The 24,844-nt window shown below is 41.0% G+C and overlaps 1 protein-coding gene across 2 annotated transcripts; it reads left to right on the top strand.

The window, feature by feature from the left end:
- The first annotated feature begins 832 nt into the window (after nt 1-832).
- On the top strand, nt 833-23,511 carry LOC144527106 (phosphatidylinositol 4-phosphate 5-kinase type-1 gamma-like). Of its 2 annotated transcripts, none has more exons than XM_078264992.1 (17): nt 833-1,158; nt 7,495-7,523; nt 7,620-7,709; nt 7,880-8,010; nt 8,122-8,239; nt 10,142-10,294; nt 11,669-11,968; nt 12,291-12,499; nt 12,804-12,887; nt 15,042-15,090; nt 15,292-15,376; nt 15,522-15,692; nt 17,354-17,510; nt 17,625-17,693; nt 18,144-18,687; nt 23,099-23,182; nt 23,306-23,511. In XM_078264992.1, exons 1-17 carry the CDS (start codon nt 1,065-1,067, stop codon nt 23,306-23,308), a joined length of 2,370 nt encoding a protein of 789 aa, XP_078121118.1. In that variant the 5' UTR covers nt 833-1,064; the 3' UTR covers nt 23,309-23,511. The 2 variants fall into 2 exon arrangements, with proteins under 2 accessions (XP_078121118.1, XP_078121117.1); XM_078264991.1 differs by having other exon boundaries at nt 23,096-23,182.
- The last annotated feature ends 1,333 nt before the right edge of the window (nt 23,512-24,844 follow it).

Genomic DNA, 24,844 nt, shown 5'->3' with positions numbered 1-24,844 from the left:
ATGTAAACCACTTTATGATTAGTGTTCTGGTTATGCTTATGGTGTTTCTTTCCTTAGTAATGCTTTACAATTTTATTACTTTTATTTCTGTTTTAATATTGCTCCAAGTAAATCTACCTCAGTCCATTTTGTTTATATAATGCAATACAGTATGTCCTAAAACTGTATTTTAAGGTTCTGTAATACAAGTATACTAGTAATTTCCCAGGAGGTTTCCTGGGAATAACTCAGTAGTAATTGTAGGGGAAATGGGACATTTTCTCAAGCGAACAATTATTCATGCATTATTGGAAACTCCAATCTCCATATATATTGAATGGTATACTTGCCTTTTGGCAAATTTCATATTGTTCATGTTCATCTGACCAGTGGTGTGCACTGACAAAAAGAGGCTCGGTTACACTAGTAAATAGGCTACTAAGTGAAAAGAAAAAGGTTGTCAATTTCTTTAGCTTTATCCTTTACTGTGCAAACAATGGAAGAACAATTAGTCCCTGACAAAACAATTTGACGAAGAATCTCATAATTGTGGCTTGTCATAACTTAGGCCTAAGTATTTTATATTTTCATCATGACTTTTTCAGCAAGTTCTTTTCTTCTTTTCAAACGGAAATGGGATTCCATAGCCTACTATGCTGGTGGTCGCCTCGTTAAATAGCCTACAGAACCTTATTTACAGTTAAAATGTCAAAAAATGGCTTTTTCCTTCGCAGAGGTATCATGAATAGCAAACGTTACACGATACCTCTCCAATAATGTTGAGCTTAGTAAGATGATGCTGTGTCAGCCGTTGCGTGAGAATGATGACGCACAACAGCGGCGGCAGAGATGATCAGCACCGCTGGCTCTGAAGCTGAACGTGCCTCTGCGTATCGTTTGCCTAAATATACTACAGCGACAAACATACGAGTTATGTAGCCTAATTGTTGCAGTCAATATTGAAGAAGGTGACATGACAGAATTTCTACGTTGTTTCGGAGCACATACCGCCTCATCTTGTTCTCACTGAGGAAGGATACGGCTTCGCGTCGTCGTCAGGAACCGTCCGGGTCCGGGAGGCGGAGATGGACAGGGGGACTGCGGAAACCGGGGATGACGGGAGGTCGAGTGAGGAAGCGACCGCTGGCCTCTGTCTACAACTTGACCTGGGCGAAACCGGTTCGTATGCCTTTCATTCAGCGTTAGTCGTTTATTATCGGCCAAATAGCCCCATCATTTAGGTGGTCTCTCATTCAAACCCCGCTATCTCTGACAGCAGGTCCACTATGGTGAAAGAAGTTGGACATTAAGGGCAGCATCCTACCGTTAAGTCATATCTGAATGTAGCCAGGCACATGGGCTTGAAAGACTATACTACAGAAGAAGAAAAAATATATTTTTGCAACCAAAGTAGATACAGAAAAAATTGTAGAGGAAACTAAGCGGTGGAAATGAATAATACATTGTGTGGTTAGCTAACGTGTCAATATTCAAGTCACTGCTGCTCAATAGCCCATAGTGCCAGTGGCTCACTGCAGACTGGCACAAACACAAGGTGCACATTAGGGATGATGTGTGTACACAGTCCCACTAGACCTGATAAAGAGCTGCTGAGAGATGAGAGTTGGGTTTTACCTTGAATGAGTGTGGAGCTATAGGGATTAGGGAACACACATACTGTACATACAGTTGTATACAGCATCAGCAGGAGCTATACCTTTGTATGACAACTGCGCATGATGGTGTCATTTTGCTTCTCTCCTCAACCTCCATGTGTCTTTATAATTCTTGCCATCTCTCGCTTCCTCTTCTTAATCTGAAGAGTGCTTTACATAACCTGATATGGAATTATATCATAAACCACACACTAATCTCTAGTGGGTATCAATTTTAAGCATAGCTGTGGATGTCATGGCAACAAATACGACTGAACATGCATGACAGTTTTATGATATTTATGTGTAAATGTTGATGAAAGGAAGCAGATGTGATAATCATCAATTTATGAGGTCCAACACGTCGTCTTTGCATGTGCACGCTCATGTTTACACAGTTACGTTGGGTGTTTGTGCACACATGATTATTATTAAATCCACCAGATTATACATGTGTGCAGAGCGCCTCAGGGCATGAATCTACTCTTCTGTTTACTGTCACATTAATGTCACCGCAACAGTCTGCCACTTTCTCAGCTGATAAGGGAGAGATCTAATCCTCTTTACACACACAAGGGCCTTAAAACATACTTCTCTTAAAATGTTTCATTACAAGAATATTTAAATGAGGTTTCAGTAAATGTGTTTTACATAACACTAATATGTTCAAAACAAACCGTTTTACACATTTCTCACACAGTAATCAGAAATGCTACAGTGTGTGTTTGTTGCTGCAGCTCAGTGGCACATTATTCTGACCTGACCCTAATCCCACAGAGATTCTTTGTGTGAACGTCTGTCCCTGGATACTCCTTCTCATTGTTCTGCCTGCCAGGTTGTGAAGCAGTGTTAATCTGCAGGTTACAGGTGTAGCCAGTCGTGTGTGTCCTGTCACAAGATAGGGCCCACAAGAAACAAAGAAATCAATGATACGATAAGTATCCACCTGTTTGTTTGTGCAGTTAACGTGCTGAATTTTGTTACCATATTTTAAGGCAAGGCAAGGCAGCTTTATTTGTATAGCACATTTCAGCAACAGGGCAATTCAAAGTGCTTTACATGAAAACAGATTAAAAAAATTAAAAACAGATTTACATGAAAACAGATTAAAAAATAAACAGATAAAATACGAGAAAAAGTTACAGTGCAGTATAAGAAATTAAACATTGAAGAGCAGTTAAAACAGTTAAATATATAAAAGCAGATAAAATAACTTTCCTGGACTCAGTGATCCAGTTTTTGGAAAGCCAAAGCTTTTTGAAATTCAATTCTATTATTTGTTTTAGGAATTTCTCTTTATATGTTTATATAGATTGTTATACAGTGTCAACAATGCTTATTTAAAGAAAGGCAACATCAAAAAGAAAGGTCTTCAGCCTTGATTTAAAAGAACTGAGAGTTGCAGCAGACCTGCAGTTTTCTGGGAGTTTGTTCCAGATATGTGGAGCATAAAAACTGAACGCTGCTCCCCCCTGTTTAGTTCTAGATATGTGGAGCATAAAAACTGAACGCTGCTCACCCCTGTTTAGTTCTGACTCTGGGGACAACAAGCAGGCCTGTCCCAGACGACCTGAAAGGTCTGGGTGGTTCATAGTGTAGTAGCAGATCAGAAATGTATTTTGGCCCTAAACCGTTTAGTGATTTATAAACCAGCAAAAGTATTTTGAAATCAATTCTTTGAGGCACTGGATGCCAGTGTAGAGACTTCAGAACTGGAGTGATGTGATCCACTTTCTTGGTCTTAGTGAGGACTCGAGCAGCAGCGTTCTGAATCAGCTGCAGCTGTCTGATTGATTTTTAGGGAGACCTGTGAAGACACTGTTACAGTAGTCAAGTCTACTGAAGATAAAAGCATGGACAAGTTTTTCCAAATCCTGCTGAGACATAAGTCCTTTAACCCTTGATATATTTTTAAGGTGGTAATAGGCTGACTTTGTAATTGTCTTAATGTGGCTGTTAAAATTCAGGTCTGAGTCCATGACTACACCAAGATTTCTGGCTTTGTCTGTTGTTTTTAACATTATCGTTTGAAGCTGAGTGCTGACTTTTGATCGTTCCTCCTTTGCTCCAAAAACAACCACCTCAGTTTTTTCATCATTTAATTTAAGAAAGTTCTGGCACATCCAGCCATTAATTTGTTCAATGCACTTAGTCAGTTGTTGTATTGGACTATAGTCCCCTGGCGATAAGGTTATATAAATTTGTGTGTCATCCGCATAACTCTGGTAACTTATTTTATTGTTTTCCATAATTTGAGCCAGTGGAAACATGTAGATGTTAAACAGGAGAGGCCCCAGAACGGACCCTTGGGGAACTCCGCACGTCATATTTGTATGCTCAGATGTATAATTCCCTATAGACACAAAGTAGTCCCTATTCTTTAAATAAGACTCAAACCACTTTAGTACTGAGCCAGAAATGCCAACCCAGTTTTCCAATCGGTCTAGTAATATGTCATGGTCGACCGTATCAAATGCAGCACTGTGATCAAGTAATACCAAGACTGAAATTTTGCCACTATCTGTGTTTAAGTGGATGTCATTAAAGACTTTAACAAGAGCGGTCTCAGTGCTGTGGTGTGGTCGAAAACCCGACTGAAAGGCATCAAAACGGTTGTTTAGTGACAAGAAAAGGGTGAGTTGTTGAGAAACCGTTTTTTCAATGATTTTACTTAAAAATGGAAGGTTTGATATCGGCCTATAGTTGCTCATTAGTGACGTGTCTAGATTGTTCTTTTTTAAGAGTGGCTTAATGACTGCAGTTTTCAGGGCCTGTGGGAAGATACCTGAGAAAAGAGACGTGTTTACAATCTGTAGGAGATCAGTAGCCAAACAATTGGAAACATTTTTGAAAAGGCCCGTTGGTAGAATATCAAGGCAGCAGGAGGAGGTTTTCAGATGTTGTATAATGTCCTCCAGGTTTTTACGGTTGATCGTATGAAATTGGGTCATATTGGCATATGTTTTGCCTGGACACTGTGACAATACATACCCTGTACTCGATATGGAAGCACTGATTGTTTGTTTAATTTTCAGAATTTTGTCTTTGAAAAAGGTGGCAAACTCATTGCAGGCCTCGGTAGATAAAAGTTCAGATGCTACTGGTACTGGAGGGTTTGTTAACCTATCGACAGTAGCAAACAAAGCACGTGAGTTATTATTGTTTTTGGCAATAAAAGTTTGTTTAAATGTTATTTTCGCTCAATTTGTCTAGTCCAATTGTCTCCCCCCCCCCCCCCCATTTCATAAGTTTGTTCCACGTGCCAAAACCGAAAGAAGTTCAGTACAGACATTCATGGTTACCAGAGGATGAATTCTTATGACGTTGGTGATCCCCTGACTTTTCCCTCTAGCGCCATCATGCGGTTCACATTTATTTGTGGTTGTGAGTGCAATGTCAACCATTGGATGGATGCCATGATATGTAGGCTACATTTATATTTATCTCCCCCTCATGATGAATTGAAATACATTTGGTGATCCTAAACTTTTTCCAGCACCATCATCATGTCGAAATTTTGATTTGTCCAATATTTTGGTTAATGACAAAATAAGCCACAAAACCAATACCATTTCCATTTCCATCAGCCTCAGCTGTACTTTGTCCTTTGTGCTAATTTGTTAGCATCCTAACATGCTAAACTAAGATGGTGAACATGGTACACATTGTACCTGCTAAACATCAGCATGTTAGCATTGTCATTACCTATATTACCTATAAGGCTATGTTCAGACTGCAGGCAAAAGTGTCCCAAATGTAATTTTTTTGGGGGGTCAAGTGACTAGGTCAGACTTCTTCAGAAGTAGTGTGAACACTCAAATCTTGCCCAGATCTGATTTTTTTTTCAAATCAGATTTAGACCACTTTCATATGTGGTCCTGAATCAGACCCAGGTCAGATTTTTTTTCAATGCGGCCGCAGTGTGAACAACCAAGGCGGATTTGATGTGACTTTTCATCAATCGCGCACACAGGACTTGGCAATGCCAAACAGGTTAGCCAGCATGCGGTAACCTGCCCCCGTCGTCAGCCAATACAGCCCAACTCTGACACGTTTCGGCACGGAGATGGGTCTTCTAAATTGAGCGACCTGCCGTAGGAGTCTTGAGGAGAGGCGCTGACAGAGATAATCAAAAGTTGCCCTCGACATCTGAAAGTTTTGAATAAACTGCGTCTCTGTGAAGCTATTCACAACGCAGTCCCACCACTCCAGGCTTCGTCTCTGCGTCCACACAGACCTCTGTAGTGAATTTGCAGCCATAACCCAGCAAAAGGCCAAAATAAGAGGACGTCATCTTGGGCTTTGGGAAACACTGATGGTCATTTTTCATCTCTGACATTTTATAGACCAAACAACTAAACGCTTAATCGAGAAAATAATCAACAGATTAAGCGACAATGAAAGTAATCAATAGTTGACAATTCAGATTGCATAATCCTTCATTTTGTTTACATGTACTGACCCACCAATGACAAGTCATTATTATTATTATTAGGTATTATCCTGTATATCAACAGTTTTTGAGTCCTGTTGTGCTTTAGTGATGGCAAACTCTGCTACAGTGTGTGCAGTACTTTAACATGGCTTAAGGATTCATTATCCGTGCCTCTGTCAGCTGCACTTTCTTAATCTTCACCCTCACACGACTTGACCTTTAGCACGATGATGTAAACCGAGTCATTTGTAGTACTTTAAAGTAATATAAACTGTCTCTTTTCCCATTCACTTCCTTCCTTCCGGCTCTCTCTTCCTCTTTAATGCACACATACACACATGGCCCAGTCGCGTCCTTTATGTCAGTGGGAAAGATTCTTTAATCCTCATGTCTGATTGGCCGCCGATGTGATCTGGAGACCTTAGCCAATGGCCGCAATCAGATTAGAGAGGAAGTCAATCTAATAGAGTTTTTACCTTCTCTGGACAAATCTCCCTGATCCAGGAATAGAAAACGCTGCACTCTGCCGTGGACTGACTACTGAATAATCAGGGTTTGGTTTAGCACGGAATTTTGCTGCATGTCTTTCTGGATTGGCAAAACAATTGGTAACCTGTAGGCACTGAACTCCTCTGCTGGTGAGTGAAATCTATGTAGAACAAGGTGGATGTTAAATTTGTATGCAAGTTGCTGAATTAGCTGTTAGCTGTGTCTGGTGGAATGCATATATTATGCATTTTCACTATTTAATAAACAATGACTAGCCTGAGCTGGGGGATGTGGATCTGGATGTTAATTAAAAATAATCTCACCTTTTTTCCTGTTGTCATGAAATTATATACGTTCCAATTTTTACTTTTCTGTCCACTTGCTTGAAGATATTTGGATGGGTCTATATAGATCGTAGATTATAAATGGATGATTGCACACTATACATTTCTTTATCAGAATCAGGATCGGAAAAGGGTTTATTGCCACAATAAGTTACACTTATGTGGAATTTGCCTTGGTGAATGGTGCGTACATAAACAAACAAAGAAACATATTACACATGAATATGAAATAAACAGATATGTAAGATATATACATACAAAATAACTGTTGCATAAGCAAAAAGAGAGAAAACAAAGCATAGGGCATTTATATACAGCTTCTTCTTTGTCTTGATGCTGGAGGGTGTTTTCTGGAAAAACGGGTTGGTTAAATAAATGTAAATACAAATGACAATGTATGCCCTGATGAGAGGTTGAGTTAACTGTGCTGTGCTGTATGTCATTATGATGGCTTACATTTATCTGGGTAACAATCACCAAGTCTAATGCCACAGTTAAATCATTAACAGTTAAATCATGCTAAATAATGTACCCATGTGGACATTTCTCAACCTATTCCTCCTGCACCTTCTCTCTCTGTCTCTCTCCACAGATTCAGCCAAGAAGGCTCAGATAACAGAGGTGAGCAGCTACTTGCTTTCACCATCTCTTTCCCTTCTTTATATGCAGTACCTATATATTACGTATACGATTGCGTTCCCCCTTTCCTTGTGACAGATGCCGTCCCCATTTGGAGTAGGCCCAGCCCATGAGAAAAAGATCGGCCACAGAAGGGTAGATGCCTCCGGAGAAACAACCTACAAGAAGGTAGATTTCCCTCTTCTTCTGTCTCTCTCTCTCTTTGTCTTTATCTTCAAATACTGACTTAAATGCCGTTTGTAGGTTTGCTTGGCGTCCCGATTTCATCAGCTACATTAACCACGTAGCTACCTCCCACACCTCACTCGATTGTTCTTTTCTTTGTTCTCCGCCTCCAGACCACCTCCTCTGCCTTGCAAGGGTCCATCCAGCTGGGTATTGGATACACTGTTGGCAACCTCAGCTCCAAGCCTGAGAGAGATGTGCTGATGCAGGACTTTTATGTGGTGGAAAGCATCTTCTTCCCTCGGTGCGTTTGTATGAGCGGAAGTGTGTTCCTGTGCACGTGTGTGGCAAGGATCCAATATAACCTCTTATTCTCTTTTACTCTCTTCTCTTGGTCCCATCTTGCGCCATACAGGGAAGGCAGTAACCTCACTCCAGCCCACCACTACCCAGACTTTAGGTTTAAAACCTACGCCCCCGTGGCCTTCCGCTACTTCCGAGAGCTGTTTGGGATCCGACCAGATGACTACCTGGTGAGACATTTATTTTCTCTGATGACTGGTGTTGCATCGACAGTATTTGAATGTCTCGTCAAATGCTGTCCAAGTGAAATGTTTCCTGTTACACCGAGCATTGGCAGTGAAGTGAACATTTACACATCAAGCATAATTATTGGCCTCAGAGCACCTAACTAACAACCATATTATTGGACAGGTCAACACCTGCCAGTTCATAATATTAGTTGGACTAGAGCCATACTGAGGCAGTGTAGGAGGGTCATTTCTATTACAATTCCCTTGTCTATGGCCACAAAAGAAAGCTCTAGTAAATATTTTAAAGTTTGTTTGTGTGCATTGCATATGTAAATATATGAATTTGTTTATGTGGGCTTTAGTAGATTGAAATACACTGTTTAATGAATTATTAAATGTAGCAAAGCCATAATAAAAACCGCGTTCTAGCTGACTAAATATAGATTTATGTGAAGCTCCCTCTGAAAGCATTGGATTGATGGTAAGTGGAGTTATGAAAGAAAACATGCTCCCTGCCACAACAGACCACACCGCTCTGAGGATAAACATTTAAGGATCACACAGAAAACCGTGTACACGCAAACACAAAACAAGTTACACTTGCCCTCACATATTTTGTACACACACACACACACACACACACACACACACACACACACACACACACACACACACACACACACACACACACACACACACACACACGCATATGCACTGCACATTTAAGATGACATTCTACCTGTGCCAGAGGAAGATCAGCAGACTAAAGCTTTCTTTTTTAAGTAGTAGCAGCAGAGAGTCAGAGTTTGTGTTTGTGTTGGTGATGGAGGGGTGGACTACCAGTATAATCGCATTGTGTTGACTAAGCCTTTAAACATGCAATTACTTGTTAAATGAACTACAAGCAATGGGTACGTTCTCTCACTTCTTAGTCTGGATCAACAGATGTACGATGCTGGGATAAAGTCTGACATCCTGCGCTCTCCCCTCTCGCTATCTCTGCTATGAGGGCTTAGCGCCGCCCAGGATGGTTGTGATTGGTTTAAAGAAATACAAACAAGAGCCAGAGCGTTGCCCCCCCCCCCCCATCCTAGAATAGAAAAGCAGTGTAGCCAGACGTTACTGCAGTGCTGACACAGCGCTGTAGAGATAGGTTTGGCAATGCCAGACTAATTTATTACTAATTTAATTATTTAAAGTCTTAATTGGCTCCACATCACTGTAAGATATTCAATGTAAATTGAAGCCCACTAATGCTATTGCTGAACTGCTACGTGTGCACTTTAACATGGTTTGCCTCAGTTTAACATAAATCCTGCTCGTGCACATTGTACTCAGCACCAGCAAGAAGTGGGTGAAAGTAACATTTCCACAGTGAAGTGAGTAACTAACTTAGTGTCATACTGTACAGTTCACTACTCAAGATATTCTTCACACCCACACCCATAACGCCTTTTTGTACTCAGCAGTGTATGTGTATGTACACTTGCACTTCAAAACCAAGTTGTCTTTTCGCTGCTGGTGAGCAATGCCATGTGAGTGGGTAGATGTATTAGTCGTTTGGTTGTCTGTTTGAAAGCTCTGTTGGATCCAACAACAACAGTGCTATGCAGCCCTGCAGTGCCCATGAAGTTAGGATGAAATTACAAAGTCTGGGTGAAAGAAAACATCTCACACAAAATGACGTGTTCAGACCTCTACCAGATGGACAGCCTGTTCCTTTAAAACTGGCAGAGTACGCGTAAAAATGAAAAAAAGTCTGCTTTAATGGCTGTGCACGTTGCAAGCAGTCTTTTCAGAGATTGTGGGTCAGATTGTCAGACTTGAGGTTTACATTATTATTATTAGTAGTATTATTATTAGTATTCTTATTTTGTTGCTCTGTGTCTGTGCTCTGTCCAGTATTCTCTCTGTAATGAGCCACTGATCGAGTTGACAAATCCGGGAGCTAGTGGCTCCATATTCTATGTGACCTGCGATGACGAGTTCATCATCAAAACTGTTCAGCACAAAGAGGCAGAGTTTCTACAGAAACTCCTTCCTGGATACTATATGGTAAGTCAAACCGAGCGTCTCCCTCATCACAATCACTTCAATAGACTTTTCCAAATTGTTAGTATGTTCTCAGTTCTTTAATGAATATGAGATATATTACACCGTGTGTACAGTTCAGTATGTAGTAGGGATGTTACGATCCACTCATACACCCATACTCCATACACCCACGTTTCGATACGATTCAAGATATTAAGTTCAGAATACCGTTTTCTCACGATTTCTTTAACAGAATGAGCTGCAGGTAAATGTCAAAATGAAAAATGATTTATTTATTTATATAAACTCTGCAAAACAACTGATGTATCCCCTTATCAAAACTTCAACTGAAATTATATTTGATAAAATTAAAGAAAAAAATGATAATAATAACATATTACAATAAAAGAAATCCTGCATTAAAATAACCAAAATAGGGAAAAAAAACCCCTCTTCAAATAAATGAACTAAGAAGACGTAGTGACATCTGAAGTCAAAAAAGGGAAAGCTAAAGTAGATTACGCCCTAGGCCATTTAAAAATTGCATGCCTATTCTTTTTTTTTCTTTTTTTTTCTTCTTTTTTTTTTTTATCTCAACCACTTACACATTCACATCGATTTTTAACTGATTCACGATGCATCGTTACATCCCTATTATGTAGTATAGACACGTTTGTTTAATAAACACTTGACATACTGCAACTTGTATACTAATATTTAGTGTAATGAAAAAAAAGGAATTGGAAAATTGAAACAGGCTTTGTAATACTGTGTCTATTTAGAGATTTGGGTATGTGCTCGTATGGTGTGTGTGTGTGTGTGTACATTACATGTGTGTATGCTTAAGAGCAACGTAGCACCTGAAACTTCTAGTCATCTTTATCCGGTCAGCAGTGACGCCAGAAGGTGACTTTGTAATAGATATACTGTAAGTACGTAGAGAGGTTGTACCTGACCGAGACCCGGGCTAAGTACTCCTTAATAGGGTAAGCATGCAACCAGCGGAGACACACGCTGAGGCCTGTGGATGGATCAAACTGTCTGGCAGGTGCATGGTACTAGGGTGGAAACACATGAAACTACAGTACATGCCTTCTTTTTTTTCTTTTCTTTTTTTGAAACATGCATTTGAGTTTTTGTACATTTGACAAGACAAAAACAGTACAACAAGGCACATAACATCAAACAGAAAGGAGACCAAGGATCAAATGTTGTAGCTGTAGTACCCACAGTCATAAATCTGTACATCCATAGGTGTATGCTTACACGAAAAACATACAGCAGTTGTTTATCTCAACACCGTATAGTACAGATGGCACACTACAGGTATTAGGAGTATGTTAGTACACGCCTTCTTAATTGAATTCTATTTCCCCCCCCCCACCCCCTCTCCAGAACTTGAACCAGAATCCGCGGACTTTGCTGCCAAAGTTTTTTGGCCTCTACTGCGTCCAGTGTGGGGGCAAGAACATCAGAGTTGTCGTGATGAACAATATTTTACCGCGCTCCGTACGCATGCACCTCAAGTTTGATCTGAAGGGCTCTACCTACAAGAGGCGCGCATCCAAGAAGGAACGAGAGAAGTCCAAACCCACTTTTAAAGACCTGGACTTTCTGAATGACCTCCCTGAAGGCCTCACTATGGACCACGACACATACAGCGCTCTGGTCAAAACTCTACAGAGAGACTGTCTGGTGAGAAAGAGAAAAGGGGGGAGATGGATGAACAGTATTTTGCAAAAATATATAAACACTGGGCATTTTATTTTAACAAAGCAGCACAGCCAACCACACATTAACTATTTAACTGTATGCTCAGTAGTTGAAAAATAGAGGAAGTGAAGGGAGAGAAAGTAGCTTATGTACTGTATTTTTAATGCATGTTTTAATTAATTTTTGCCATGCCACAGGCTTCAAAATCAAATCCATACATCCATAAATAAAGGTTTTAAATGTTCTCAGAAGCTTGGGAAATATGATACTATATCATTTTGAAATATCATGTGTTTCACATCAGGTACTGGAAAGTTTTAAGATTATGGACTACAGTTTGCTGCTTGGGGTCCACAACAAGACCCAGGCACAGCGAGAGCACCAGTCTCAGGGCTCGCCTGCAGGAGGCGGGGATGAAAAGAGGCGCGCCGCTCAGAGAGCATTGTATTCCACGGCCATGGAGTCTATACAGGGAGGCTCCACATGCAGGGACACACTGGACCATGATGACACGTAAGTCACCATTTTATATCTGCAGACTTTTTAAAAAACGTTTTTTTTCAGCAGAGATCCAGAATGAAAATCTGCAGAATTGAGCAGAATGTTTTTTTTTGCTTGGGATAGAGATGTGTTAACAGTCTGAGTTTTTTTTATTAGCCTATACATGTAATATATATACACACATTTCAATGTTGTATTTGTTTACAATCTGGTCTAAAGGTGTCGGCGGAATTCTGCAGCCGCAGATTCCGTGTGCGCCTGCTTATCATCACATAACGTTTCCAAATGATGGTAATGTCCTCCTGTCTGTCTGTAGTATGGGTGGTATTCCAGCTGTGGGTAGTAAAGGAGAGCGCCTCCTGCTGTTTATTGGAATCATTGACATCCTGCAGTCCTACAGGTAGGCAACACAAAATTCAGAAGTTAAAGGTTCCATGTAATTAGTGGTGGGATGTAACTAAGTACATTTACTCAAGTACTGTACTTAAGTACAGATTTGAGGTACTTGTGTCTTTTCTTTTCATGCCACTTTCTACTTCTACTCCGCTACATTTCAGAGAGAAATATTGTACTTTTTACTCCACTACATTCATCTGACAGCTTTAGTTACTTTACAAATTAAGACTTCTGCGCACAAAACACACGTAGTTTATAAAATATGATGTTTTGTTATGAATGTAAATACCCAACAATATGGCCAGGCCTACAAGTCCAGCTGAAATGATTCGATGTTTAAACACTTAGTTGATTGATAGAACTGTTTTGATTGTTTCCAGTTTCGAAAATGTGAGGACTTTTCTGCATTGAGTACTTTTACTTTTACTTTAAGTACATTTTCCTGATGATACTTAGAGTACATACTTTTAACTTAAGTAACATTCTCAATGCAGGACTTTTACTTGTAACAGAGTATTTTCAGTTTGGTATTAGAACTTTTACTTAGGTAAAGGATCTGAATACTTCTTCCACCACTGCATGTAATATATGTAATTGAATACATAAAAATATTGAAATATTTGATTAACATTCATGAAAAAATAACCAAACCAACTGCAGTCCGTTGGTTCAGCGTCGACATAACATTTCAAACTGTGTCCCACTAGGCCAGATTTTCCAGGTATAGGCTGCTTTTCAACTCCAAACTGAAAAATGCTGCTGTTCTTCCAGCAGAAACAGATAAACGGAGCTTTCAGAGTTCCCCACAATGTCAGATGTCTTTCAAACACTTCCAACATTTTATCTTCAGTCAAACTAATGACTAAACTGGGTCGTGGGGCACAAGTTGCAACATCCTCCATACAACACTAAGCAGCAGGATTCATGAAACGTGGTTTTAATTTAAAAAGACAAACAAACTGTAGTGGAGTTTCCAGCTTATGAACTCATGCTGTTTAGACAGTGGTACCCCGATCTCATTGAGGTCAGTGTCCAACATAACAGCAATCTCATAACCTGTCTCAGGCAGAGGAGTAGTTTTGCTCTGTGTCTCTACAGATTTACGGAGTCTAGGCTGCTGCATGATAAGGGAATGTTTTGTTCCAGGTGCGTCTCCTTTTTGGAGGTCGGTGGAAACAGGGTAAAGGGGCCTGACACATGTAGAATAAAAGTAGCTGACAGTTAAAATTGCATTGTGTTGCAAAAGAGCTGTGTTAGTCATTGAGGAAGTGGTTAAAAGTACTCCGGGTGACCTCTGATGCACAGAAAGTTAGGCTTAAGTCATTAACATAGTTTAGGCTTTTATGGCATAGAGGTGCATTGTTTAAAGGTTGCGAGAACAGAAGAGGAAGTTGCACCACACGGAGGCCCCGACCTTGGCGTGTGTGTGTAAGATAACAGTTTTTTGCCTAGAAGACACCCCCGCCCCCTGTGAGGATAGGATAAAAGCTTGAGGGAGAGAACAGATCAGAGCTCATAATTCGGAGGACAACTTGGTGGACCAGCTCTGACTTGATGTCTGTTGCTAGGGAAACTTAGTCTCTGTTTGTGAACCCACAGCTGTGTTGTAACTATTATGCTGGACTCAGTAAACTTTGCTTAACTGAACTCTTCGTCAGATTGATCCTTGTGTTCTGGTAAACTTAAGTCCGATGTAAGAAGGCACGGGAATTAATACATTGGAGTCAGATTTGACAGGCCTTAGGGCCTTATTTTAGACATAATTCCCTCTACACACACTTTAACATACATCCCAGAGAGAGATAGACTCAACTAGGTTTTAGGTAAGCATCTGTGTTTACGGCCCCCGCAATATTTGCAGACATTATGTGTCTGCAAGGAATATTAAAAGATGGAGAGAGATCACTGGGAAAAAGCAATTCCAGACACTGTTTTTAATCAAATACTAATGGAGGATTACAACAGCTATTGTCAGGACAAGTGTGGATATTAGAAATGTGTGTGGTGCCTAGAATAGAATCCAGTCTTTTAAAAAAGATCTTCAAGGGCACATCAACATTGCAAGTGGGACTGAAGCCTCAGATTCAGAGTTGCCAGGTAACCACAGTAAGTCACGGAATGAGTTTAACTAAATAATTCAGTTTATCTTGTCCGACAGAATGATCAAGAAACTGGAGCACTCTTGGAAGTCCCTCATCCATGACGGGGTGAGTAGCTTTCACATAACTGTTAAGTAATGTGATGTTATGTCTGTATCCAAGCAAAACAAACACCTTTTTTTTCGGCCTTATTTTGTCACTATGTCTCTTTTATGCAATAGATTAGGCCCCTTGATTAGCATTATGTATAAAAAGTGCAACATCATTAAAATGGCGTCGTCGCGGTCTCTTTTTTCAATTGTCTCACAGGACACAGTGTCAGTTCACAGGCCTAGTTTCTATGCTGAGAGGTTCTACAAATTCTGCAGCACCATCGTCTTCAAGAAGAGCAGCTGTGAGTTTACAAACATGCATGAGCCATATACTCCTGCAGTGTGTCATGTTTGATGACAACAATTTAGTTTTCATCTGTATTAGTTATTGTGATGTTTTTACTTTTTGCAATGAGAGTACACGTAAACTCTCCCCTGCTTTCACAGCATTGCGATCGTCTCCATCTAAGAGAGGACGAGGGGCTCTCATGTCCAAGTCCAGTGCTGGAACGGGCTCAGCTGGGCAGCGTCCCTCACTCACTGATGAGAAGCAAGAAAACCTGGACAACTTGGAGAACCTACGAGGAGCTCGCAGCTTCCCCATGTTTGAGGACAATGGTAGTTCACTTCTTGTAAACTTCAAAGGCTGATTTATGGTTGTACGTAGGCTCTACGCATAGCCTACGCCGTAGCCGACATAAGTGGCCTACGCCGTAGCAAGGATTTATACTTGTGCACTGTTGTGTCTGCGTTGTTCTAGTGTATCTCTTTCAGAAAAGCAGAGCCGGTGTGTGTGTATGCATCGGGAGTGTGTGGTGTGAGAGAGTGACGGGAATTAACTTCGGGGCGAGTACCGACTCCAGAAGCAGAGACGGAGAAACAAAATGTTTTCCCTTATGCTACAACGGTCGGAAAGCTGTAGCAGGAAAAGTTAGCCCTCGCCTTGATTTCATGTTGTTCACGGAGACGGAAAGTCTAGAAGTGTGTAGAGGGAAATGCGACGCCACCAAGCCCAGCTAAGCGGACCAATCACAGTTGTTGCAGACGTGTAGTTATATTTCTGTGGAGGTGCATGTAGGGTCCGTTATGAGAAGCCGCCTAGGCCAGAATGAAATGCTTCACTTGCACATACATATATACTTTACTTGCACATACATAGATACTGGTACTAACCACTTGCACATACTGTACATGCATGCTTCAGTTATGCATACATTTATACTTCACTTGAACATACATATATACTTCACTTGCGCATACATGCATACTTCACTTGCGCATACATATATACTTCACTTGCAAAGGCATGCATAACATGTGTGAGTATGTATGTGTGCTTAATTATTTGTATGTATGTGCATGGAGTTGGTGGTTGGAGAGGATGGTGGCACACATACATAGGACTATCACTCAGGAGTTTGGGGTTCAAGTCCAGTCCAAAACCATAGGTCAATTTGCTGACCTAGTGACCTATTTATTGATTACTTTACTTACTTAACTTTCGTAACAAACATACTTATTTATCCCAACTTCGTGACGTTAACTCAAGTTTCTACAACAAGGTGCCAATAACATAAATGAAGAGTTTGAGACAGGTAGATGCAAAATGCATTATGGCAGTCAATAATGCAAGCCCTCATCAAAGCTAGTCAGGTGTTGCTGCTTGAATAAAATAGTAGAAAATAAAGAGTGAACTTGTGAGTGCCGGTTTCCCCTCATTACATTGTGTCTTTCTGAACTTTGCACACTATTAGTTTCAATTGTCTGCAGCTGATGGGCTCTATTTTCTCTCTGAATGAAACTAAGTGAGCCTTTATTGATCCCTGTGGTGGAATAAAAGTGCAGCAGCAGTATAGGAGCAATGGCGACAGAATCAATGTAAAAGTAAAACTTTAACAAATCAAGACTAGATATTCATTGACAGGTACTTTAGAAAAGCATGTTAGGTGTAGGATCTTGCTGCTCACATTAACAGAATGTAACAACATGAAGTAAAAGTCATGCAAGTAATCCACACCTTGTAAATGTCCCACTGAATATAAATGTCCTGATTACATGGACAGCTTCGAGTGCAGTGCTTAATAGTTGGCTGATAATTGGCTGAGCTATAGTGTTGTACAGTTAGATGGCAGTACACTTTAACAAAGGTTTAAGGATCCTATGGTACAAGCACACATACTTATATTTAGTTTGATTATATCTGACTTTGTTAAAGGAAATCCATTCTGTTTTTTATTTCACATCTCTTTTTGTATTTCTTGGTTTATTATGTACATCAGCGAGAGAGCCACCTTGCACTCCTCCTTCCTTTGAAGATGCTACGACAGTTTCTATCGCCACCACGCTCTCCTCGAACAACTCCTTACCCACCACCCCCTTCGATACACCGGAGCACCCACGCTACAGGAGACAAATGCTTTCTCCGAGTGTGGCCAGGTGAGAACAATTGCATGAATATGCAATAATGTATCTATAATGAGGATATTCTGTGAAAGCAATGAGCTGTGTGTGTGCTGATATCACACCCTGTGTCTTCCTGTGTACTTTCAGGTCCCAGAGAGAGGTAGTTGAGGTTCATGGGGAAAAGCAGGACACCATTACAGTGGAGGTGGAGCTCAGGTACACATGTAGACAGTATGGCTGGGTATTCCGATTCACAAGGTCCTGATTCGATTATATTTCCGATTCAATATCAGTTAGGTTAGGGAATTTTTAGTTACAACACCAATTTTTCTTGGATGTTTAAGAGATTCTCAGAGAACTTACGCTGTACAAGCAAGAAGCAACTCCTTTTATAATGCACCAGGCTGATGTTTACATTAAGAATTGAGCCCCAAAAAGTTTTATTAAAGGACTTTTTACTCATACATCCATGGTGAAAAGTCATATATTAAAAGAGTGATTTCAGGATTTTATTAATTGATATCCGATCAATCAAACAAAGATCGATTTTAATTGGAGAATCGGTTATTTGAACCCAGCCCTAGTATACAGCAATACCATACGTGTACGTTGTCCATAGCTGCGTTTTGTAACAGCATTTTAACAGTGTTCTTTGTCTTCATACAGTAAAATCCCACAGAGCACAGAGCTCACGGAGATGACAGAAAGCACCTCTCCCGGCCATGTGTCACCTGATCGTCAGCCCCAAGCCATTGCTTCACCCACCCCTGCCTGTGTCAGTCCATCCTCGGCATATTCCTCCTCCACCCTTCCTCTTTCCTTTGTGACTTCCTCCCCCGCTGACCAGTCATCTTCCTTTCCTGCTTCATCCATCCGCCCATCCACCAAACCACTCACCTCTTCTGCCCCTTCTCACTCTCCCACTCTTTCTCTTCCAACCTCTTGTTCAGCTGCCCAATCCACGCTTCTCACTTCAGCTCCAAACACCTCCACCCTCCCACCTGACTCGGCATTTACTCCCATCTGCCCTGCAACTTCTCACTCCTCCACCCTTCCCTCCTCTCACAATCTGCCCTCGACCCCTCCCTCCTCCCAACCTCCAAGCCCCCAGGTGCCTCAGCAGGCGCTGCGTCCGTCGTGCAATCAGCTGTCTGTGTCCAGCAGCCACAACTCATTGGACGGGGAGGTGCAGGTGTCTGACATCTACTTTGTAAGTCCCTGTTATTATGTATTTATGCTTTGTTTTTGTTTGTTTTTTTGCTGAGGGAGTTAAAGGCAGGTTTGGTAACGCTGAACAACTAGCAAGATTTCAAAGTAGCATCTCCTCGGAGTTGTGGCTAGAAGGGATACAGCTAGGGCCTTGAGCCGAGAAAAAGAGAGCATCATGCACAGCATAAGTTTAGGCACCAAAACCACTAGTCAGGTTTAGGAAAAAGATTGTGGTTTTGATTAAAACACTCCCGAGGAACGAAGCGCGTTTCCTGGGTGAAAGTATTAAAAATATATTATGATATTATATTAGATTTTGCTACTAACCTCTCCTTGGTTTAACCCTTCCCACTGCCCTGGGGGCTCCGACCCACACACAGACATGCACGAGCACGGCTACGTCGCTGCTTCAGAGCAGAGCGGAGAAAGGAGCACAGTTTTACCTCACGTCTCATTCAGCGGTTATCAAACGGCTAATATTATCATACAGACTGTTGAAAACTAACATGACTACTGTTAGCAATGCAGCGACGACGCACACTAAGCTCAGGCTCGTACACGCGAGGGGTAGAGTACGCGCAGCGTGGCGAGGAGGCATCTCATTGGTTCTTTCCAAGCGGACTGTGAGGCAGTGATTGGTGGGCGTTTTTACAGGATTACAGCAGCTACACATGATGGATCTTTTCACTCCTTTTTAAGAGCCTATAAGTTATTTATTGCTGTCTCGGTGTAAAGACCATTTCAAACGATATAGAAAAAAAACATATATTGGAAATAGTTACCAACCCTGCCTTTAAAAATTAGATAATAAGTAAACCAAACAAAATGAGCTGAAAGTTGAACTGTCATGAGCTTAGAAAACAGACAAAATAAGAGGCTTTTTGTTTAACAATGGAAACTAATTTTAGCAGGGTATAATGTATCAGTACACATTCTTATAGAACACTCAGAACACTCTTCGGTGTTGTCGTGTTTTCCGCCCTCTTCCAGAGAGTAAAAATCATTTTTCTTCTCCTGTTTGTGTTGGATCTACTGGGTCTCTTGCAGTGGCCCAGTCAGGACAGCGTGGTAGAGTTATGATGGTGAGGGGGGGGAGTGTGCACGTACTATGGAGTTGCTCACGCTGTCCAAAATGCTTTTTTCCGAAGCAAGAGGCTGCCAACAGTCACAGTTCATGCTTTTGAATGTAATGTATTAGCAACACTGGGGTTGTCTCTACTACACAGCATGATGTATTTATATCTGTCCATCTGCATTCATTCATCCTGTCAGTGTCATGCACAGCTCTCCATAATTCTCTCTCTTTCTTTGAATATTTTTAACATTATAGCATTCATTCTCAATTTTCCACTTTCTTTCCTTTCTCTCATCTCACATCTTCCCTCATCCTTCTCCTCAATTGTGTAATAATTCATTCAATTCCCTTTATTTTCCTGTGCACACATAATATACATTTGTGTGTTCATCTGCGTCTGTGTGTCCATCTATCCATCAGTATGCAGATGGCAGATATTGGGTGTACTCTCCAGTTCTTGGCCGTCGTAAGCTAAACTCTAGCTCAAGTTACAATGTAAGTCACCACCTAAGTAGTTAGAGTCATTTGTTCCACGTGCCATCGCATTGCAGTTCATTGGGACTGTCACAAGCACAGCTGCTTACGGATCTTCAGAAGTACTTAAAAGTAAAGCTACGGTGTATTTCACATGGCTTATTTAGTTCTAAAGTCTGCAACAACAAAAAAATACATTGCATAATAACTGCAGCTTCTGAAGGGCCATTATGTGCATTTAAATGGAGCATGCGTCTTTATGTAACTGTACTTGTAATGTTTGAATCTTTGACCTGTAGTTAGCATGTACTGGCTTTGTGCTTTTACTGATCCCTTAAGCTTCCGCCCTGTAGCACTCCGGTAGCACAGAGGAGCTTCTTAGTGTTGTTAGTGCTTGGCTAGAGTGAAATCTCCCTTTCTGACATTGGAAATCACCTGTTGAATTTTACCGTCAAAACATATCTGCTTCATCGGGACTGTGTGGATGTGGTTTGATTGGATGGGCAACATAAGCAAAAGCTATCAGATTTTAATTTAAATGTCCATAAACTTGGATTAAAGTGTGTGACATCACCATTCACCATCATTTTCAATTTAGCCCAGCCCACTTCAAACTGTTGAGAAAAGGCAAAGCAAAAATATAAATACAGACATAACTGTTTGTAAAAACACCAAAACTGCTCTGACTATGGCAGAAGAGTGTGTGTTTATTGAGGATCCCATCTGTCATAATGAGAAGCTGTTTGTGAAAAAATATGATTTTGGGGTCTTTAAAATGACATTTTAGCGCAATTTCACTTTAAAGACCCGAGCCAGAATAGTTATATCATCCCTTCTTCCGAGACCCTGTAGATTTTCCTGAGCAAATTGTTCTCTAAACCGTAATAATGAGCAATCATAAACTGACCGTGAGCCAGAGATGGGGACTCGAGTCTGAGCACTTAAAGCTGCAGACACACTGACCAGACGGCCTGACCCTCGGCAGAAAAGGCAGTTGGACTGATCAGTGTCCCCGAGTTGGTCAAAAAAATGCCTCGGAACACACCAAAGCGACGAGACGTAATACGTCTCCATAACAGCAGGTGGCGCTAATCTGTATTGTCGCCCAAAAATGAAAACTGGCAGCTGATTGGACGAAGGCGTCACGTGGGTCTGGTTTCTCCAGAAATTCAAAGACAGACTGTCATGGCGGCTTGTTCAGAATACGATCTCATATTGTACTGAAATAGTTCACCGAAACGTGTTTCTGAAAACATTTTAAGCGAGAAATGGGCCATGCAGTTGCTGAATCTGTCTTCATTTCAGATCGACAAAGGTCAGTTTAAAAGATTTTCGTCAGATTTTGAGAGACTCTAGTCACGCTCATTCCGCTCCCCGTTTCCAGGTTAGCACTCTACCAATCAGATGGGTCATTTGTGCCCGCCCCGCCGATTATACATGTCAAATCGGCCAAAATGAAGGCCGACGGCCCCTCGGACGAACGACGGCACGGAACACACCGAACAGACTCGAGTCACTGACCTCGCCAGACTGTCCAACGGCCGATTATCGGGTTGGTGTGTCAGCGGCAGCGCCTTTAGTCGCACAAACGGCTGACTTCAGACTTGACTTGCGACTGGACCCAAAAGACTTCAGACTTGACTCGAGCTTCAAGACTCGTCAACAACCTGTTTTCATGCAATTATTGCTTTTTAAATCTAAATTCATTCATGTATTTCTATTTTCTTTTATTGGCGCATATACGTTGGGGAAAGCTGCATGTCCCCTGTCCTTTGCCATAATGTGCAACGTAACGCATGCGCTATGCCTATGTACTCACATAAAAATACATTGAGGATGGCGACACCAAGTCCTCCCGGAGTTGTGCCTTTTGTCATTAGTTTTGCTTTCAATAACTTTGTAAACAGAGGCAGTAAGCCAACAGCTACATGCAAGGTGTGTGGCACCAAGATAAATGATGCCGGATCAGCAACGTCGAACTTCATCAGGTATCTCAAAACGCATCCAGATAGGTCAGTCACATGCTAATGTGACAGAGACATTACATTTAGCATATATCGTCACAGGTAACAAGCTAAACATCGCAAAGTGTTGTGCTAATGCTGTGAACAGGCACATTGTATCTTTATAGTTGTATCCATATGATGTGACAGACTTAGGTTAATATTTCACTAGGTTGTTAAATAGCAATACGGAAAGTATCAGTTTTCACATTTTTGCACCATGGTTGGTGTATTAACTTTCAATACAGATGTTTCCCTCACACTTTGAACACTGAAAAATGTAATGCATGATGAGTTTGGGCTTTACAGCCAGTTAGTAACACAGACAAACATGTATTCTTTGGTGCAGATACCAAAATGTTGAAAAATACAGTTGTGAAAATGAAACAGAGTTCTTAATTTGTGTTTCTTCAGATTGCATTGCAGTAGACCCCATAAAGTTATCCTACAACTGATTTTGATTCTGTACTGTATGGATGGTAGCTACAGGACATGCTATGAATTCATAAGATTTAAGAATAGTGTTAGGGACAGATCAGATGGCCAGAGACTTGAGACTTGACTTGGACTCGTGGCAAAAGACTTGAGACTTGACTTGAACTTGCCCCTCAAAGACTTGAGACTTGACTAGGACTCGAGCTCAAAGACTTGAGACTCGACTTGGACTTCCAAAAAATGACTTGTGAACATCTCTGCCGTGAGCAGCACAAAGTATGCATCTTGGTGCCCCCAACATGCCGAATTGCACCGGGCAGCTTTAAACCATTCAGTGTCTTTGAAATTGTATCTTTCTCCAACTCTCCTCTCATTTTTCTCCTCTTCCTCCGCTGTCCTCTGCTGGCTGTATTGGATAACAGCAGACTCAGGAGGATCGGGGCTGGGTGTACTCTCCTCTGCACTACGGCTCCGTGTCCAGAAGGGGCTCAGATGGGGAGAGTGAGACAGTAAGTGTACGGTCCATTCATTATTTACCATGAATTCACAGGTTTCTCCTTTTTCTCCTGTTAGTGTTTCTCCTACTTATCCTCTATTTCTCTCCCTCTTTATTTGTCTCCGTGCTCTTTCAGTAACTCCAAGTGGAAGCAGCAGTGACGGGGTGGAGCCGGAAGCTGTCTCCCTATACAGACGCTGTGAGGTTTTAATAACAAAGCCACCAGGACTCTATGAGAATGAATGCTGGCTGCCTAAGCTGCATGTGGGGATCTTGCTTTGCCAACGGAGACGCTTCGCATGGCATTCAAGTATTTCAACAATACATTCACGCACATACGTTCAGACGAGCATACAACAATATCAAAAATATTATGCAAAAAAAATAAATCATAATGGATCAATTCCTGGAAAATCTGACTGACATCAATCAGAGAAATAAAATCCAATCCCGTGGTACAATCAGCTGAGTGGCACTGTGAATGGTGGCTATTGAGGCAGGTATTATTGCTCTGGATGCTTTTAGTGTTCCTGCTGCACTGTGCCAGCTCTGGCTATGCAATATGCTCATACGTGTTATTTATTTCTCTTTTTGACTAGCATAGCCTAATTACTTCAGAATTTAATCATGCATTTATTTTTCACTAGGGGCATATCAAGGCCATATCATTTTATTTTAGCACTTTATCGATGTACATGTGGCGGAAATGGTAAACGTTTTGTTATTTTGTCATCAGTTATTGTTTGAAACACTCCAACGCAGTTCATGGTGTGTGTGCTGTGTGTGCACAGTGTTGTGTTTTCCAGCAGTTCACTCAAGAAACTTGGCTCTGACAATGAATGGTTTTGTTCAAAATGCCTTATTGACAAACTCATTTTCATAACTGTTTTTGATATATCCATCATGTAATCATTTCAAAACAAAATATTAAAGAGTATTTTATTGTGAGTAAATAACAAATCTTTGAAGCAGAGAGCAACCATGCATTTACTATACACCTTTTCAGGATTAAGAACCAAGAGATAAAGAGAGAAGAAAGGGGGGGGGGGGAAAGATGAAAAAAAACGACCTTTTGTAAATTGTAGATAAAGTGTGTGTGCCTGAGCACATGCATGTAAGTCTGAACGTGCCCTTATTTCTATGTGTGTGCACGTGTCTGCATGCGTATTGATGTATGATTGGGAGACATGTTTTCTGTCCTGCCTATTTGTCAAATCGTCAAAAAGGTGTAACTTCCATTTGTTGTTATAAGCCATGAAAGTCTGTACCAGCTATAAGCACGTTGGCTGTGTGAGAAAAGGAAATGGTCTTTAATGACTTCAATTAACCATAAATGATTGAATTAAGAAAAGTCATCTACACTGAAATAACCTCAGATTCCTACACAGTTTAGTAAAAAAATAAATCAATTGTTGCTACAGACAGCACCTCCCTTCTTCCATACATGGTCGTACTCGTTACAACCAGATTGGCCATGATTAGACTTCCTGACTGTGTGGATAAGCACTGTTGTAACATAACACTGTGTTATTGGAGTCTGCTGAGGTTAACCTGCCTGTTTGTAGGCGACAGTGTTTGTAGCTGATCACTGTGTAAAATAAAATAAAAATTATATTGGGTAAAAAAAAAATTTCTAATGTTTTTTTATGAAATATCTAGATTAACAAACCAGCTG

The sequence above is a fragment of the Sander vitreus genome, chromosome 12 (assembly GCF_031162955.1).
Source record: "Sander vitreus isolate 19-12246 chromosome 12, sanVit1, whole genome shotgun sequence".
Lineage (NCBI taxonomy): Eukaryota > Metazoa > Chordata > Actinopteri > Perciformes > Percidae > Sander > Sander vitreus.
The sequence above is the reverse complement of the archived record's forward strand: the minus strand, read 5'-3'. Positions and strand labels throughout refer to the sequence as shown.